The sequence below is a fragment of the Mirounga angustirostris genome, unplaced genomic scaffold (genome assembly GCF_029215605.1).
Source record: "Mirounga angustirostris isolate CCGP_5_RB_7025 unplaced genomic scaffold, mMirAng1.0.hap1 SCAF_6, whole genome shotgun sequence".
Lineage (NCBI taxonomy): Eukaryota > Metazoa > Chordata > Mammalia > Carnivora > Phocidae > Mirounga > Mirounga angustirostris.
The window spans coordinates 88,978,167-88,998,549 of record NW_026991714.1 but is presented as its reverse complement, the minus strand read 5'-3'; the positions used below and the strand labels follow the sequence as shown (position 1 = coordinate 88,998,549).

Below are 20,383 nucleotides of genomic sequence, written 5' to 3'. Positions count from 1 at the left end.
CCCTCATGGTTCCCAGGAAGATGAACCTGGATTAAGTTCAACAGTGGGCTTGCTCATCAAAACACTTTAACAGTTGAAGGCCTTCCTGCTGCCCTATCTTACTGGGAAGTTTAGGAAAATCTGGCAAATTTAAGAGTGTTACATAAACTTCACATGAAGAACAAATATGCTCTGTGAGCTGCTACTTGGACCCTGCTTTGATTTATTGGGATCACTTACAGTATGGATATGGATCTTACTTCCATGCACTAAAAGACAGAATATCAGAGCTTTAGAGACTGGATAGTTCTGGCTCTCCCTTAATGAATCAGGAACCAGAGACCTAGAAGAGATAATCTGGCACCGGGATTATCTCCCTCTTCGTCCTCCTCGTCCAATGTTCTTTTCACAACCACTAGGTGTCGGTAAACTGGTACATTAGTTTTGGGCCTCCTTTCTCATCACCAGCATGCCACAAAACCATGGGGGAGGCGGATGTGACACACACAGCTCTCGGGAGGAAGGAACGTTCAAGTCTATGAACTCTGAGTGACCACATGTTGATGCTTATGTGGCAGTGAGACCCTGTTCTACATCTTGGAAGCTCGGAGACCAAAAAGAGGGCAGGAGAGTTGGGGAAGAGGAGCCAGAGAAAGGAAGAGAGCAAAGAAGGCAAGAGCCCAATAAATCAAGTGTTCTTCTTTAACTGTGGCCTGACTTATTCCAAGTTCAGACCCACATTCTCCATTGGGTATTTTCTAGCCATTTTTTCAAATGGTCTTTAAAAATACCTGCCATAATTACTTACCATAAAACACAACTGTAATTTTCGGTAATGTTAAGGAGATGAATTTAAAAACTCCTAATTTATAGGCAATTTTACATGCACCATCTCACTATTTCTAGAATGCAAGGGATTCCTAATAAGTCACTATTTTCAGCCCTGAACTCTCTCCTGAGCACTCTACCTACATATCCATCTTGACTTCAAGTCAACATTTTTCTTCAGAACAGCTCTCCTGCTACATGTTACTATGTCCGTCCTTTTCATATTAGAAACCTTGAAGTCATCCTTAATTCTTTCGTGTTCTTCTTCTTCGTCCACTAGATCCTACCAAGATTCCCCACTCCTATAAGGAATGAAAGAGGCACAGCACAGGGAATACAGCCCATGGTGTTGTAAAAACCCTGAATGATGACAGATGGTGGCTACACTTGGGGTGAGAAGAGTGGAACATACAGAGTTGTTGGTGTACACCTGAGACTAATGTAACATTGTGTCAACTATATTTCAATTAGAAAAAATTTAATTAAAAAAATAAAAATTAAAAAAAAAATTCTTCATTCCCATTTCCTCACATCCATCCCTTTATCTTCCTGTCTTGTGTCATACCTCCCCAAGCTCCCAGGCCTTCTTCACCTCACAGGTACTATTTAAGTGGCTTCCCCAGCACCATAGCACTAAAGTTACCTGACCACCATCTGGCCCACTGTGCCTGTACTAACAGTCAGTTACAACATCCACACCTATATTGATCCCCAAAAAGTACTGCCACTCACAGCAGCTACCAGAATCTGCTCTCTTATTGTGTCACTGCACAGACCTGACAGTGCCCTGCATTCCATATTCACTAAAAGCTTTCACACCAATAATGATGCGTGGCTCCCACTACCCATCCTAGTAGGCCAACAGGCTGTAGAAGGAGGAGTCATAAGCAGTCTTCAAAGGACCCCTGTTGCCTCCGAGCAAAGGGCTCTGAAGCCACAAGCTGAAAACAGTGCCCAAGTGCGGAGGGAAGGCAACGTACATCAGAACCAAAATGGCAGATTCTTGTGGCTGAGACACGAAACGTTCCTTGAGCCACAGAGAGAACTGGCAGCTCCTGAATCAAGAAGTTGCTTGGATTTTCTTTTTATCCTCTCCTGCCAAGTAAAACTAAAATATCTTTGCATCCAAAATGAAAATTCAGCATGCCCTGATAATTCTTCATTGATAGCAAATCTCATCCAGCCATGGCCTATCATTCCCTGACAATTTTCCATCTCATAACAAAGGAGTAACAGTATTTCTAATAGTGATGAACTATCCTATTGCATGAGAACTTAACACCATCAACACCACCTCAAGAAAAAAATGAAAGAAAGAAAAAAAAAACTCCACTAAGAAGAAAACATTTTTACTGTAAAATGCAAAAAATATAAACATGTTTCAATAATAAAGCAACAAATGGAATCTTTTCTCCACATGAGAATCCAGAAAGTAGTATCCCCAAATAAATATAACAGTCATTCGATTCTAAACTAGGAAGAGTTGTCAACAATATTATAGAAGTGTGTGTGTTTTTTTCCAAACAACTAAAAACATGGAATCCTATCCTAAAACTATAAGGCCCCGCAGCCTTCCCTTAAGCACTGACATAGAAGGGTCTCTCTGAAGAACCAAATCATCTCTCACCTTTGATCAAAGCTTTTCAATTTCAGCTGACTTGAAACTGTTCCATTTCAACTGATTTTAACACCAAATCTATGAGGAATTATCCCCATTTTACAAATAGGGGAATGGAGTCTCAAATGACGAATGACTTGTCCAAGATTTGACAGTTGGTTAATGGACTGGGATTCAACAGATCTCATGGCTCCTGGTTTAGTGTTCTTTCTAATATTGACATCTCTTACTTGTTTCATTTGTGGATTGCTTCAAAATGAGGGCATGGCTTTGAATCAGGGGAAAGAAGAAGGGATAAAGAGGAGACGGTATAAAGAAATACACATTATAATCACCTCCGGAAGATCCAAGCTTCCCACATCAGACAAGAACCCCCAAGAACCTCTAAAGCATCTTTTGTGTGTGTGTGTGTTGGCAGGGTGGGGAATAAGATAGCTCTATCTCTTATTGCTTTGATCTGTTAGGTAACCATATTTAACTTACTGTGTTTTCCCACTAACAACAAAAACATGAGATTTTTATTTTTCCTAAAAGAGCACAAAGATTTTTAAAAGATTTGAATTGTCAGTGTAATTTAAAAGAGAGAGAAAGAAAGAAAAGAAAAGAAAAAAAAGGAAAAGAAAAATGGTGAATTGAGTTTCCTCCCCCACTTCAACAATTAGATAGTTATAGGACCTGGACCAATTGCTTAAATTCTCTAGGCCTTCCCTCATTTGTATGCTAACTTAGGAAATCTCTATGGTCCTTTACAGTTCTACAATATCATGATGCTAAGAAGTTACTTAGTCCCAATCATGCACACAGAGCAATGTGTAAGGCCCCAAAATACCTGAGGCTTTCCAGAGTTCAGAAACTAGTTGGACTATTAGTATATTAACTCAAAAGAACAGAACAAGGTAAGCAAGTTAACTTTTTAATAAAATCCAAAGTGATACAGGTATGTAAATGCAACACATAAACAAAAACTGTCAAGGTGGAATGAAACAGTCCATAACATGCCACAAAACGATGGGGCTTTTAGCTATATAACTGGAAAGGTCAGAAATTGAAATAAGAAAATGACTTTCTAGGTGGGTAGATATTTTTATCTGCAGTCATTAGAGTCAAGAATGATCATGGCTTGGGGATGCCACTGGTTGATGCCAACAGGAATGATTTGAGGAGCAATGGGAGACAAAGTTAAATAAGCAAGAAGGAACCGAATGTAATTAATGTTCAAAGCCAAAGGTGGAAATTTAGCTTTATCTTGGAGGCAATGGAGAAATGTTAAAGAAATTCAGAGCACAGATATAAAATGATAGTGGTTGTGTTTTAGAAAAGAATCATATACTCTGAAATGATTTACACTCTCATCCCTAACATGAGGCACCCTGAGGAAAAATATTTTTTAAAAAGCCTCCTTTGTATCCTCACATCCAGCCCTAACACAAATCTTGGTGTGTGTGTGTGTGTGTGTGTGTGTGTTTTAAAGGAATTTCCAAATGATTCATTGATTGTTGAATTCTGTAGACTAGATTTTCACCAAGAAGTTTTTTTTTCATCAAATGATATTGTGAAGTGCTGCATATTACATATTTCCCTAACAAATTCACAAAATAAAAATAACTAGGACATTACAGTCTGTAGGCAGTTTTGAAGGAAAGAATATTTTTTAAGTGTATATGACAGCATTCCTCAAACGTACTTAATCATGGAACTTTTAAAAATAAGATATTTATTAACATAATGCAGAACTAGTGTTTCACAGTATACCTCCTTAGAACTAATACCATGAACATTTAGTCGTAAGAGAATGAAACTCAACAGAAAATGAAATCCATCAGTAACTGACACAAACACATAAAAATACATACAATTCATTCTCTTTTATCAGCATTAGAGACCAACATGAACTTACAATTTCTGTTAGCACTTGCTCATTCTCCACATCAGTGGTTCCAACCTTGGCTACATATTGAAGTCATGGGCCACTTAAAAAAAAAAAAAAATTACTAATGCCCTAACTTTATTTCCAGAATAGTTAAATCAGAATCTCTAAGTTCGGGCATCAATAGTTTTTAAAAGGTCCTTGGACAAACACACCAAGGACGATTAAGAACACTGCTGTAGATTAAGAGTTTACCAACACTAAAATGGTTAATGGTAGAGTTTGGGAAATGAGAATAGGAACATGAACTCCAGTTAATTCAGCTAAAAAATCTGTCCCTGAAAAATTGAGAATTGGCTATATTTATTCTGCATACAACACGAGATCTCAAATATTCTTGGCTTTTTTTTCTCTATACTTGTTCATCATTATACTCATGGTTTCACACTAATACTACAGTATGCTAAACTGATAGCCAAAGATTTCTTTAAGGGTGTCTTTAATTTTATACAAATAGAACCAAATTTTCTATTATTTGCCAAATTTGAACTACTGGTCTCAGAAGTTTTAGTCTGATGTCCATAAAACACAGCCAGAAGTAAACTGCAAAGCCAAAACTTTGAACTGTCTTTCTGAAAAATACATTTTTTGAAAAACGTATACCATAGAAGGTTCAGGACTTACTTAAATGATGCTATTTATTTTACAGCCATCATTCCAAACTTGGAAAATTTATCACCCAAAATGCAATGAAGGCACTACAGTAGTTGAAAACTCGTGTTTCAAAGCATAGGAGAATGCATTTATCATCCAGGAAAGTAGTGGGAAGAAGAAAGTAATATCACGTCCCTAAACCCAGCACTTACAAAGCGGTCAAAAGCTGCAAAACAAATTATATTGCAAAATGTGTGGTTATCTTTTTAAATTTCATCATCTTTCAGGAGACAATGAATACAGACAACAGGATCCCCTAAATTTAATCTGGATTTCAAATCCTTCTACTCATCCTCTCAACTTTTCACTTGGATGTGTGCATAATTAATTTAGATGAAATGATATAATGATATATATCACTTTCAACTCATCTGTTTTCTGAACCATATGACAGAGAAACAGTCTCCCCTCTCCCTTGTTTTACCTTTGCAAAGGCACTTAAGTTGGTTCTTTCTGCCAGGAATGCCTTTCCATTTTGCCTCCATTAAGATATTGAAGTCATGAAATCACAGGTCTGGAAGACATCTTCACCTAATCTAATCCCTGCTCTCTGCCAGAAACTCTCCCGCAAAGTCTTATCTAATCTCACCCAACACAGTAATCATACTCAGTTCACATACTCCTTATATGTCTACTCAAACACTCTCTCTCCTAGAGTGTGACCTTCTTGAAGACAGGGGTCAGAGAGCCACCTTTTCATTCTGCAGTCCTGTAGCTGGACAGTGTCTAGCTCCCAGCGAAGTCAGTATCTCATGAGTGGCATCCTATTGTAAAGCCAATACATAATCATTCACTCTAGCCCCTTGTATAAGCATTTTCCCCCTTTGCTTGAAAACTCTTTGAAGGTAGAAATTATTTCTTCTTTAGCAGTCCCATGGACCCTAGAAGACAACAGGAGAGTTTTTAGATTCACAGCTTATGAGGTAGTTCATCGTAGTTTTAACGTATGAGAGGGATACTAAAGTGGAGTGGTACTCAAATGAGAAGAAACACATATCCATGTTCCAGTTAAGTACTGAAATATATACTGTCTCCTCAATTTTGTTAATACCTCCCTCTCAAGGCACTGGCTGAAGAAAAACAGGCTCTCCAAACCTGCAAACCAGAGGGAAACCTATGGCACTGAGCTTCTCAAACAGCATCCCCTACTGACTTACAACCATTGTCTTCGAAGATCCCATAGAAAAATTAACAAGAAGTTCTACTTAAGAAAAGAACTTCAAACTAAGTTAGACATTTTCTCATTCACAGGGGATTAAGGTTTCCTGGTAACTCCAAAGTAAACAGGCACATGGGAATTGAAGCTGGGGTGGTTTTGTTCTCTCAAAAAAGTAACTGATGGGGGTGCCTGGATGGCTCAGTCCGTTAAGCAGCTGCCTTCGGCTCAGGTCATGATCCCGGGGTCCTGGGATCGAGCCCCGCATCGGGCTCCCTGCTCAGTGGAGAGTCAGCTCAGGTCATGATCCCAGGGTCCTGGGATCGAGCCCCGCATCAGGCTCCCTGCTCAGTGGAGAGTCGGCTCAGGTCATGATCCCAGGGTCCTGGGATCGAGCCCCGCATCGGGCTCCCTGCTCAGTGGAGAGTCTGCTTCCCCTTCTCCCTCTGCCTGCCTGTCTGCCTACTCGTGCTCTCTCTCTCTCTGTCAAATAAATAAATAAAATCTTAAAAAAAAAAAGTAATTGATGGTGAACTCAAGAAAAAACTAAGAAAGAAATACAGAAACTTCTATATATTTGACAGCAGTTGGTTTTATCTCTGGCTAAATTCCTTCATTCCCCACCTATCATCACTTTAACCATTAAGAAGCAGAAAATTTGAATGACTGATAATCTAGGGTGACCACAGTACTAAAAGTAGTAAATGCTACTAAGGAAGGAAACACATACTTACACACTTCTCACAGCATTTTGATTCACCAAAGGAAAGAAAAAAGAAAGGTAATGAGATCTAGTTTTTCACTACATGAAGTGCCAAAAGGCAACTCTTTTAAGAAGGAATTTATGCCCAAAGAAATAAAAAACTGCAAAAGAACTAGTTTGGGACAAGCCACAAATGCTAAACATACAAAAAAAGAGAATAACATTCAGAATATTTAATAATTTAATTCAAGGATCATGTTACATAAAGAGGCACAGAGTAACAAAGAGCTCTCCTTAACCACAATTAAGAAAAACAGAGAATGTTTCATGCTGTACTAATCCCTCTGCATGCTGGCTGACTACAAACTTCCCACAAAAGGTATAATATTGACTGAAACAACATTAATATCAATGGCCAAAAAGAAGAATGAAATCCCACAACAAAATCTTTTTGAAAAATAAGGACAGCACAAGCTTTTTCCACCTAGGATATTAATAGCAATGACCTTATTATTCCTTGAATAATGCTGGCAACTGACTAGCAAAAAGAAACACACCCTGAATAAGAATACTATTCACATACAGTGTGTGTGTGTGTGTGTATAAAGTATTCATCATACACTAGTATAGTGGGTTTTTTTCATGTTTTAAAGACACTGTGGTACTGCTGCTATAATTTTAATGACAGGTTTTAAGAAAATGTCCTTATGCCTCATCTAAAGAGCACTGCTCCTTTAAAGATAAAATTTAATTTGAGCCATTTGTTGAGGAGTTAAACTACTCTACACATAATGCATAAGCCTTTTGAAGAGAGGGCAATTATATAATTATTCAAGTAATTGGATGCCTTTTATGTGTTTTAGTCTGCATCTTGATTACAAGGCCTCACAACTTCTCAACTACATCAAGAAAAGGGGAGAAGACTCCAAGGACACCTATAGATCAAACTTTGAGAAGCAACACAAACTGTGCTAACTCTCTGTAGGAGCATCTCTCACTTCTGACATATCTGATCGGCTCTCTGTTTTCTGTTCCATGTTGCCTTCCATGGATGGGCTTCTTCTGCTTACTTACAGCTGCTTCTCCCTTGTAATTCCAGATTTTCCATTGCCAACTCCATCCCCCTGGCTTCTCCCTCACCCATCCTACATCATGACCTTTCCCATTCCATTCCCACTACCACTCTGGGTCTTAGTTTCCCAATTTGTTAGAGGTGAATCTCATTCCATGAGTTTTCAGAGCCCATCACACTGGTCACGGCCAGTGCCTATAGAAAGTTCATCACTGGATCTGGTACCCACATCTAGGTCCATCAGCTGTGGCTGGATGAGCTGGGAAATAGAGTAAAGTAGTGCAAAACATGGCTTGCTCCTCTCCTTCTTCACAGCAGGGTATGTGGGAAGGCAGGTATGTAATGAAGTACATATATTTAGAAGTACTATTCAGGTGTCGGAGCCGCTGCCGCCAAGTCCGGGTCTAGCCTCATGCACCGCTGATGCCCGCCCACCCGATATGCACTCCCGATTCCTTTTGGTTCTAAGTCCAAAATGGCAACTCTCAAAGATCAGCTGATTCAGAATCTTCTTAAGGAAGAACATACCCCCCAGAATAAGATTACGGTTGTTGGGGTTGGCACTGTTGGCATGGCTTGTGCCAACAGTATCTTAATGAAGGACTTGGCAGATGAACTTGCTCTTGTTGATGTCATCGAAGACAGACTGAAGGGAGAGATGATGGATCTCCAGCATGGCAGCCTTTTCCTTAGAACACCAAAAATTGTCCCTGGCAAAGATTATAATGTGACTGCAAACTCCAAGCTGGTTATTATCACAGCTAGGGCATGTCAGCAAGAGGGAGAAAGCCGTCTTAATTTGGTCCAGCGTAACATGAACATCTTTAAGTTCATCATTCCTAATATCGTAAAATATAGCCCAAACTGCAAGTTGCTTGTCGTTTCCAATCCAGTGGCTATCTTGACCTACGTAGCTTGGAAGATAAGTGGCTTTCCCAAAAACCGTGTTATTGGAAGTGGTTGCAGTCTGGATTCAGCCCGGTTCCGTTACCTAATGGGGGAAAGGCTGGGAATTCACCCATTAAGCTGTCACGGGTGGGTCCTTGGGGAGCATGGAGACTCCAGTGTGCCTGTATGGAGTGGAGTGAACGCTGCTGGTGTTTCTCTGAAGAATCTGCACCCTGACTTAGGCACTGATGCAGATAAGGAACAGTGGAAAGAAGTTCACAAACAGGTGGTTGACAGTGCCTATGAGGTGATCAAACTGAAAGGCTACACTTCCTGGGCCATTGGACTGTCTGTGGCAGATCTGGCCGAAAGTATAATGAAGAATCTTAGGCGGGTGCATCCTATTTCCACCATGCTTAAGGGTCTCTACGGAATTAAAGATGATGTCTTCCTTGTGTCCCTTGCATCTTGGGACAGAATGGAATTTCAGATGTTGTGAAGGTGACTCTGACTCCTGAGGAGGAGGCCCATTTGAAGAAGAGTGCAAATACACTTTGGGGGATCCAAAAGGAGCTGCAGTTTTAAAGTTTTCTAATGTACCACTTCACTGTCTAGACCACAGCAGGATTTTAGCAGGAGATTGTGTATATTGTCCTTATTATCTGATCTGTTACTCAAGTAATATTAAAATGGCCTAAGAAAAAACATCCATTTCCTAAAGTTCCAAACAGGAATGGTTCACCAAACCCTGCAGCTGTATCCTGATGCTGGATTATACCTGTCTTTGTAGCCCTAAATTGGTTAACATAAGTTAGCCCCACCGTGTCAGAGGCAGCACTGCAGAGCTGTGGTTGCTCTTCACACCAGATGTGTGTTTACTGTGTGTTCTGTCACTTCGGGTTCCTTCCCCCAATACCTGACATGCCTAGTCCATCTTTTCCAGTCAGTCACGTCCTGGGATCCAATGTATAAATTCAATATTGCGTGTATTGTGCGTAACTGTTCCAAAGGATCTTATTTTGCGTACCATGTATGTCAGAATATAGTGTACATGGCCATATAATGTAAAAAGACAATGCAACCAACTAAGTGTCATAACCAACTAAAATACCAAATAAATTTTGAACAGTGAAAAAATAAAATAAAAGTACTATTCAGAGACACAAGCAAGGTAAGAGTTGAGAATAAATTCCAAAATAATCTACTTTGTCTAAAAAAAAATGCAAAATATTAAACACATCAAGAAGAAGGTTGTCCTTTAAAAAAAAAAGAAAGAGTCCCAAAATTCAAGAAAGGACCGGTTCATGAGATTACAACAAACCATTATTTTAAGTCTTCTAGATAGAATAAAATTTCGGAGGTACAAACTTCAAAACAACCAACTTCAATGTGATTTTGAAACCATACCATTTATTTTACTGTATTAATTTGCCTCCAGCCTTGCAGTTGTCCATCTCATGCACTGTAACAACCCTACTTCAGAACCCTACTTAGCATAACTTGTAGCTTTAGATAGAACTTCTCTCAACTACAGAAGCACAGCCCACCCAAGGGAGCATGATAACTGCTCATTTAAAGAAAATCACTTATGTTTTATTAACAATAGTAAAAAAAATAGTTAAAGTCAGAAAAGGACACTTCAAGTCAGATGCCACCACCTAGCTGTCTGACCTTGAAAAAACTCAATCCAAGACTATTCAGAGCACTGTCTGGAAGGTAAAAACACCATCACCACATACAACTTTAAAATGTACTAATTCTTCTGTGAACTCACTTAAGTCAATAAGGCTTAAGCTCTTTACTAAATGTCATAGCATTCACTTGAGTCACACTAAATGGCACTACACTGACCCCATCATTTTTATGGACTGTAATCCTTCAGCTGAGTTTTTTACCCTAGATAATGTTATGGAGTCCATAAAAGAAAGAACATCACACAGCTTTGACTAGTGGGTCACAGAACCAGGTGAACTCTTTCAGGGACATGCTTTCTACACTTCCATATGCTGGCCACCATAATGGCGACATTGTCTCCAAGCCAAATGTCAGGTCATGAGCTTAGAGAGACAGAGCATGTGAGCTATATCTAAGTGGGCCTTGACCTGCCAGTCTGAAAGCAATTATCCTCATTTTATGTTATATACCTAGCAATGAATTAGGGCCAGCCTTCTTCAGCTGGGTGAAGAATGGCAAGAAAAGCCAATTCTTCATGTCTGTACCAACGCACAGTACCTGAAGGTTAGGTAATCTTTAGCTACTTCTGAATCACATCAATATCACAGGTATTATGGCCTCACTATAACTGTACAGACAAAATATCGTACCCAGATATTGCTGCCACATTTAAGATGGGACGCTGACCTTGAAAGTGAACAGAATGGTGAGAGGTCTGCAAATTAAGTCATATGATAAAGCAGAAACTAAGTATCTTTAGTCTAAAGAAGACATAGAGATGTAAAAACCATCTTCAAAAATTTTTCTACCTCCAAATGGCAAAACAAGGGCAAATGGGGAGGGCCTTTCTAAAAAATTAGCACTGACTAAAACATGACCTGCCTTGTATATACCTGAGATTTCCTCTGTTTACAACTGTTGTGATACAGAAGATACAGATACAAACTTCAGTACTTGATGGGAAGCAGAACCAGATGACCTCTCAGACTCCTTTCAACAAAATTTTGTATATGCTATAAATTGACAACAATTTATGCATCTGTGAACAACCTCAAACTATTAGCCATGATGATCTGCTTTTCTCCATGACATGGTAGTGGTTGTTAATCTTGGTTTTAAAAGTATTAGATGCTCACTATAGGAAAGTATAGAGAAAGAATAAAAATGAACCATAATTACCCACAGCCAAGACAATCGCTGTTATCATTTGGTATAACTCCTGCCCAATCATTTTTCAAGGCATAAATATATGTAAGAAAATTTGAGACAAGCTGTTTATATACCTTCTATTCTGATTTTTGCATTTATATGATAACCATTTTCTCAATTCCTTAATTATTTACCAAAAAAGTATGATTTTTAATGCCTACCTAATAATATAAAGTTTGGATATAGCATATTTCAAGCATTACATTAAGCACATAGGTTATTTTTTATTAATTTTAATTATTATACATATTACCACATGAACATCTTTTTACAATGATCTTCAGACACCTCTCTGATGATGTTCTATGTATATACAAGACTGAATTTATCTTTCTTAGATATAAAAATATTTGAATCATATGACAATCAAAGGACATAATTAAATATACACATATACACAAACTACCAAAGCAATCGCAAGGCTCCTCTGATTAGAACTAATCAAACTTAATCCTTCCTCAGAAATAGTTAATGCCACTGTCTTGAAAAATTGCTTCTAATCTTCACAAATATGTTTATATTTGCATATTATCCGTTATTAGTATAATTCTTGCTTATCTGTGTAATGTGAAAATTGTCCTGAAATCTTAATATCAACCATAAATAAATAAGTTTGTATCTCAATATTTTTCAATTAAGAAAAATGTTGACAACTATAGGAATTAAGGACTTTAGTCCACTCAGGGAGAGCATTTTACAAAATAATATAAAAGCCATTTTAAACTAAGACCGATAAATCACTTAACTGGACCTTTCAATTGTCATTCTATGCCAGAGTCCTGCCTAGTAACACTTCTTAACCTATTTTCATGAATTCAGTTTGATTTTCCACATGAACCAATGCTTTGAGTTTGGTTTCAAGAAGAGAGAAGAATATTTTAACTGGAAAAAACTAAACCTCACCAGATGCTCATTTAAGATTATTATTCACTTAAAAAAATCATAGTAGTAATTAGGGTATATTGACTACCATCAAGATATGTTTTACAGGAATCTTAATGACATCCCCTACTCCATGGTTGCAGAGAGAGGAAAAAAATACAAAATGGGTTTTCATAAAGCAGTTGTGTGAAATGGTTACCAGAAATAAAGCCAAAATTGGGGCACCTGGGTGGCTCAGTTGGTTAAGCAACTGCCTTCGGCGCAGGTCATGATCCTGGAGTCCCGGGATCAAGTCCCACATCGGGCTCCCTGCTCGGCGAGGAGCCTGCTTCTCCCGCTAACTCTCCCCGCTCTCATGTACTCTCTCTCGCGCTCTCTCAAATAAATAAATAAATCTTAAAAAAAAAAAAAAAAAGGAAATAAAGCCAAAATAGAACATGACAATTGAACTCTACAGGTATTATACAGCCTGCTATAAACATGGGTCCAACACCCAGGCTTCTCATGTCAGATAAAACACCAAGACAGAACTTAGAAATCCAGACGAATGGATGATGAACAAGTTACTTAGATGGCCTTTTTCATAATATTTTCTCACCCTTATATGCTAGATAATAGAGAGCAAATTACAAGGCATTAAAAATAAGACATCAAGGGGTGCCTGGGTGGCTCAGTCCGTTGAGTGTTCGACTCTTGATTTCAGCTCAGATCATGACCTCAGGGTCCTGGGATGGAGCCCCACATCTGGCTCTGTACTCAGCAGGGAGTCAGCTTGAGGATTCTCTCCTTTTCCCTCTGTCCTTGCCCCCACTCTCCCTCTTGCTCTCATGATCTCTCTCTCTCTCTCAAATAAATAAATAAATCTTTTAAAAAACATAGGATCAGGACGCCTGGGTGGCTCAGTCGGTTAAGCGTCTGCCTTTGGCTCAGGTCATGATCCCAGGGTCCTGGGATGGAGTCCTGAATAGGGCTCCCTGCTCAGTGGGGGCTCTGCTTCTCCCTCTCCCTCTGCCCCTTCCCCCTGCTTGTGTGCACGCACTCACTCTCTCTCATACTCTCTCTCTCTCAAATAAATAAATAAAATCTTCAAAAAAAACAAAAAACACAGGATTGATTCTTACCTTAACAACTTTCAAAAAGATGATTAGACAACCTATTTTGGGAGGGTTGTTCCATTTTTCTAAGTTTTATAAAACATGGCCAGTCATAGGAGAGAACCATGACAACAAATTCTCTCATTGAAACTTACTCTCAGGGCCATAGTGTTATAATCAGGAATAAGAACTCAGCATCTCTGAATGTTAGCTTCAAGATTTAACTGCCCATTAGTGGTGACATCCATTGCTGATCACCTTTGCATAAGATTAGAATCAACACTGTAATGCTGTATAGCCTTCTCCACGCATCTTCAGAACTGTGACACCAAGTACTCTTCACTGTATATACATCTTTTTGTAATGTGTGGATTGTGAATCATGTGGATACATTACCTTTTAAAACAAACACTAAGATTAAAACTTTAAAATATCCTTATTTTATTTAAATAGAATTTAAAATGTTTAAGCATAAAGTCTCAGTGAGTGTATCATAGGCTCTAGTTAATTAAACTCATTTTTAAATAATTAAACCAAAGCTTATTTCTATTACCAGAGGAATATCTATTCAACACATACAAAAAAATGACCAGTGGGAAAAGTAGAAGCAATTCTATAATTTTTGCCTTGGCCCCTGCCCCAGTAAAAAGATTAAAGAAGTCCCCATCCAAGATCATCTGAAACACTCATTTTGTGGTGCAGAGGGAAACAAACACTCCTTCCACAATTTTCCCCAGAAGACAACACTTGCTACTTTCCAGTCTTAAAATGATAAAAGTAATGTTTGCCTTAAAAGGATGAGTTTGAGGGTACTAAAAATACACCACATAGGCCACCAAACAGTATCTTATTTATGTTAGTCTTACTGTTAGCTTTCATGAAAAGCCATAGTTTATGTGTCAGTTTTCCAAACTGACACATTTTAAGACTATAAACTACTCCTACATTAAAAAATGTTATGTGTACTTTGGGGAGAAATAAATGTGTATAACCTGATGCAATGGAAAACATAGCTTTCATCAATTATGATGCTGACTGCATTTTGTCTTCTTCAGCCACTGGGATTCAGGATGCCTAAGTAAAGCACTGTGTTTGATGAGTCACATTTGTAGCACAATCGCTACACTCAACCCCACCTAATATACTGTAACACATTTTCCCCTCTGATCTGGCCATAATCATTTCACAAGAAAAAAAAAGAACTGATTAAAAGGAAACAGGACAGACAGTGAGTAAGCCATGAACAACTGCCCAAAGAACTGTAAAAACCCTGGCAGATCATTTCCATGTGTTTCAATTAAAGTTGCCATGAGAGGTGGACAACAAGCAAGAAAGAATTGATAAAGTTGTATCCATTCCCTCCTTTTTGTAAGTATAGTTAGAGCCAAAGAATAAAAAGTACAATTACTGGAGATCTTGCAAAGCATTCATACAGAAAAACATTTGGAATGTATCCAATGCAAACAGTCTGATTTATAATTCTACAAGCCAATCAGAGAATATTTAAAAAGCACTTTATATGCATTTTTAATACACAGAAAAAAAAGGCTAAGGGTATATAAATAGTTTAAATAGACAGATTACATGTTTTCTTTTTTTCTGTGTTAAATATATATTTGTTCTAGACAATTTAGAAATGGCTTGTAATAAGGAAAAAACAAATTTTATATATATGTATATATATATATATAATAAATGACTAGGCAGTTAAAATGTATAGATTAATGTGTGATAAATAACATTTACAGTTTTAGGAAAATTTTCTAATTATACTGAATTTTCCTACAGAATGATTTCCTCCATTAAGAAGTGTTTATAGGTTGAATTGTGTCCCACAAAAATTCCTATGTTGAAATCCTAATTCCCAATACCTCAGAATGTGACCTTATTTGGAAATAGGGTCACTGCAGATGTAATTAGTAAGATGAGATCACTGGGGTGAGCCCTAATCCAGTATGACCTTACAAAAAAAGAAAATTTGGATAGAGAGACACACATACAAGGAGGATGCCTATAAAGGCAAAGGCAATGATAGGGATGACACTTCTACAAGCCAAGGAACACCAAAAATGGTAAGCAAACCACCAAAAGCTTGGAGAGAGGAATGGAACAGATTCTCCCTCAGTCTGCAGAAGGAACCAACCGTGTTGACATCTTGCTCTTGGACTCCTACCTCCAGAACTGTGAGACAGTCAATTTCTGTTGCCACCCAGTTTGTGATACTCTGTTACAGTGGCCCTAACAAACTAACACAAAAGGTTTTCAAGCATACCACAGGAAGACATTACACTCCGACCATACCCATTTTTCATAACTATCTGCCTTTTGGTAGACAGTGCTTGCAAAAATCAATCCTCCTTCCATACGCTCCTCCACCCCCATCCCCATGAGTACAGTTAAGTAAGGCTACATAACTAAGTTTTCTCCAATCGAATATGAGAAGTGACATATGCCTCCAGGCCTAGGCCTTAAGACTGGGGCATACTTCCTCCATACTCTTGCTCTTTCTTACCAGCTCACATTTGGACATGGTGCTCACCCAAATCAACCACAAAGATGAGGTCCATTCCTTAAGGAGTAGCAGAGCTACTTCTTAGAAGGAATCTGGGTCTTTAACTGACAGCATAGGATAGAGCCACCCACCAATGGGGAATATTCTCCTTACAATGTTACAAGAAAGTAAAAGAAATAACTGTTCTTTAAGCCACTAAATCATTGGATTTCTCTGTTACAACAGGTTAGCCTTTTGCTCTAACAGAGTACCAGAGGAAATAAAACATCTCAAACACATGCAATAGAAACAGTATGTAGAAACCAGGTAAATCTCTGAAACAATAAATGTGACTCTCTAGGAGAAGTTCAAGTGTAAACTAAACAACTACTATTACAGCTCCAAGTCTGAAACAATGTACTTGATGACCTTAGTAGTTGTTAAATTACAATTTAAACCCTTTGTGCGAATCTGCCAAATCTAATTCTTAAAGATTTTTTTCTTAAAGATTTTTTAATTTATCTTTTAATTTGAAAAATTTTTGTGAGAATAATTAAATTTAGTATAAGCATACTGTCATGATTTAACATACATTTTAATGGTACAAAAAACTAACATATAAAAGTCTCACACTCCTCCTCCAATCTCCTCTCTAGGGAAAGCCAGTATTACATGTTAGAAAATACTAAGGCTGATCAAAATTTAAAGTCAACGCAGAGGTTTTAATTTTGGTTTGTGACACACACCTACAGTCAAAACCAAAACATATTCTAATAATAACCATATAGAGCCTTCATATTTGCCTAACTCTGAGAAAAGAAAACTATTTTCTCATAGATGCTAATGACCAGCAATGTGGCCTATTTCTTGTTCTTAAATGCTTCCCAAAATGTCACTATGTGAAACTGGAATATGTGTGAAACTAGAAGAAAGTTCCTGGAGAATAATTCAATACTTCTCCATTACTTCATTCTACTACAGATGAACCATAATGTCTACTCCCGTCTGGTCAAAACACTGAAAATTACTCTACTAGAATTTGAAATGTTTGCCTTTTATTAAGTCACAGGTTTCTTTCCAGGGTGACTATCCAAATCCTGTATGGACACTTATCAGGAAGACACTCTACTGAACTAAAGAAGAAAATAAAGAGATGAAAACTATCCCCATTTAGTTATTCAGGGACTTCATTAACCTGTGACCAAGAATGGAATCTTATGATTCCAACTCATGGTTTGTTGGACGCACACATGTTACTGGATTCAAACATGTGTTTCTATTTAAACTGCTGGAATGTATATACGGCTCCACAAAGGGTGATAAATATTAGCAAATCTTCTAAGAATGAAGGTCCTTTATGACCACATACACCATGTTTTGATTCAGTTTTTCAAATGTCTCAGTCACACAAAGCTGAACAATCTGCTTTTTACATCTATCCACAAGTTAAAGAACAAAAATAAAATCCTTCCACAGATCACATCTATCTGTACCTTCACAGCCAACCAAAGGCAGATCTGTGATTTCTGCTGTCTTCTCTCTTCTTCCCTCATGGCAAGCCTGCCTTAGGTAGAGGCAGGGGACTCTTAAATGCCCAGGTAATGATAAGTTGGGTATTAACCATCATCAGATAATGCCAAGTAAGGGGCTTCAGGTATAGTACAGAAACTTCAACAGATGAGCCTAAAGAGGGGTGGAAAACTGTGGTCTGACACATTCTATTTGGCCAGCATAGCATTTTTAAATTTTTAAAATGTAAGTCCCTTTAGGAAAGCCCCCCAACTCAAATAAGATACTTCACAAGATATTATATCTCACCATGAACTAGGAACCCCACAGACATCATGTGTGCAAGCCAAATGTCTAAAGTGTGAATGTCACAGGAATTCTTCCAACCCTGTTTAGCCTTCTTACATTTTGTTTCTTTGCCCAGAATGCCCTCCCAGCCCACCCAAGCCTACCTCTTCAGTTGACTTAGGAGTACTTAAGAAGTCCTTTCTTATCTCCTAAAGCCCCAGTCAAGTGCTTAACCCTCTCTGGCCCCAGACTCTCCTGCTATTTCTACGACTTTTCTGTCAGGCACCAGACTAATTCCTTTAGGGAAAGGACTATGCCTTGCTCATTTTAGTCTCTCCAGTGTGTGGAATACAGCAGGTGGTAAATAAGTACTTTCAGAATGAAGAAATGGCAATACAAGTATCAGCTTAAAATATTTGCTTCCATATTCTTGGCAGAGAATGCAGAATATGATGAAGCTGACAAAAAAGAAAAAATGTAGATCACACAGAGCAAAAAATAAAGAGGCTGTAAAGGCCACATCTGCTTACACACAGGTGATTTCCAAAGGCTGATGACCCTCTACAGCATTATTTAACCTCATCTATAGTTGCTGCCTTATTTCACTCCAGGACCCCTGTATATTTGTTGTTACACACATGCTTTCTGGATCCCAACAACAAAGACACAAATATAATAAATCCAAATAAATGAAAGAAGAACATTAAGTCAATTTCTTTGAAAGGACAGGCATCTTCCCTTATACAAAACACTTATTTTAAAATAGAGCTGACTAGAAATAAACAATTGCTAATCATAGCTTCTCATATTCATTTTTCAATCAGGCCCACTCCTATTTCCCTTTGCTACATATAACTAGCCAGACTGGCTTCAATGAAGCTCAGAACTCTCAGAGAACAGTCAGGGACGCACTGGACATGGTCACCAATAGTGAGCAAGCAGGTCTAAAGGTGCATCTTTCATTGATTATATTACCCCACCCATGGTCATGCTTACCGGAAATGAGGAAAGCTGTGAAGGATTCCTCTCCAGGTCAGGTAAAGAAGGGTCAGGGAAAGAAGCAACAGGGGGTAGCAGTGAAAGAAGATAATCAGGACAGCATACCTGGCAGCCTTCATGGACTCTTTGCCTCCAAGCAAAAACGTCATTAGAGTTGCTCAGGAGGAGCAAGAAGTTAGAATGGTTACTTCCCAAACAGCATCTCATCCTTTCTTTACCCTGAGCATTTCCAGCTGTCTCATCAAAACCTTCATATGGAAGGAGAGCTTTCAGGGGCCTGTGACCACTGAGACACAGTGACTTCTCCTTAATTATCACTAAGGCAGGAGTACAAAGCAACTTACCTTCTGAAAAAAGTCTTCCCCACTTTTGCCTTTTCCTTCAGCAGCAGCTGTAAATAAAAATGTATACATTTAAAATAGTTTCTTTTTTTCAACCTATGTATTCAAAAATCTCTCAAATATCAAGTATGAGAATAAAAAAGTAATACGCAAGATGCCATTCTTGCTCTCCCAAAGCTCAGCACCTGCCTGAACAGGTCTCATCTAATGCAAAGTCACAAAAAAAAAAAAAAAAAACCACTAATTCAATCAAATATACATCTTTAGATAATTTCACACTCTTTTTTTGTCTGAAAGACTCAGGTCTCTCTTTTCACACACAGATGAAAGTAATCTCATCCTTTCATAATTAAGGAACGACATGAACAAATGCAACTACCAATATAATCTACTATAGTGCTCTAAGCACTTCCTATCTGCAACCAATCCCAGGCATGAGGTTGCCTTTTCACCCTCCAGTTGAACCTTACAAGGTCTACACTCTTAGCTGTTTGTTCTATGCTTTGCACTGACTATATAATCTACTTGGGTTTCAGCTGCCATCATACTACTTTAATTCACTCCTTAATTCACATTTATAAGAGAGAGACAAAACAACATGAGGATGAAACAGTAATAATGAAGGTCACAGACAACAATAAAATTTCATGTGAGATTAATTAAAAAGTCATTACATTTGAACAATCGTTTTTATACCTAAATGGCAACCTATAAATATAGGAGAAATCCAGGTCTCTACATTCAAAAGTCTTACAACTCTGTGAACCTTCTTTTTAATATGTGGAGAGAAGTAAGCAATTTGAATAAAAGGAGAGAGGGGACAAAGAGCCAATAGCATCTTGCTTGCAAAAGCCTCAAACTGCATCTTTCAGAAGGCAAACACCAGGGGTGCCTGGGTGGCTTAGTCAGTTAAGCACCTGACTCTTGATTTTGGCTCAAGTCATGATATTAGAGTCCTGAGATTGAGCCCCTTGTTGGGCTCTGTGCTGGGTGTAGAGCTTGGTTAAGATCCTCTCTCTCCCTCCTCCTCTCCCCTCCTCCTCCCTGACACCCACCCCCAACTCATGCTCT

At 38.3% G+C, this 20,383-nt stretch overlaps 1 protein-coding gene and 1 pseudogene across 4 annotated transcripts in view; one reads left to right on the top strand and one right to left on the bottom strand.

Annotated features, from left to right (window-relative positions):
• The window catches only part of BICC1 (BicC family RNA binding protein 1), a 286,419-nt gene that overhangs the window by 169,354 nt on the left and 96,682 nt on the right, over positions 1 to 20,383 (bottom strand). For all 4 annotated transcript variants that reach the window (XM_064594663.1, XM_064594665.1, XM_064594662.1 and 1 more), the window contains exon 2: positions 19,316 to 19,362. In XM_064594663.1, the coding sequence (XP_064450733.1) occupies positions 19,316 to 19,362 (47 nt within the window). The remainder of the gene's footprint in view (positions 1 to 19,315; positions 19,363 to 20,383) is intronic.
• Positions 8,350 to 9,528, top strand: LOC123846456 (L-lactate dehydrogenase A chain-like; annotated as a pseudogene).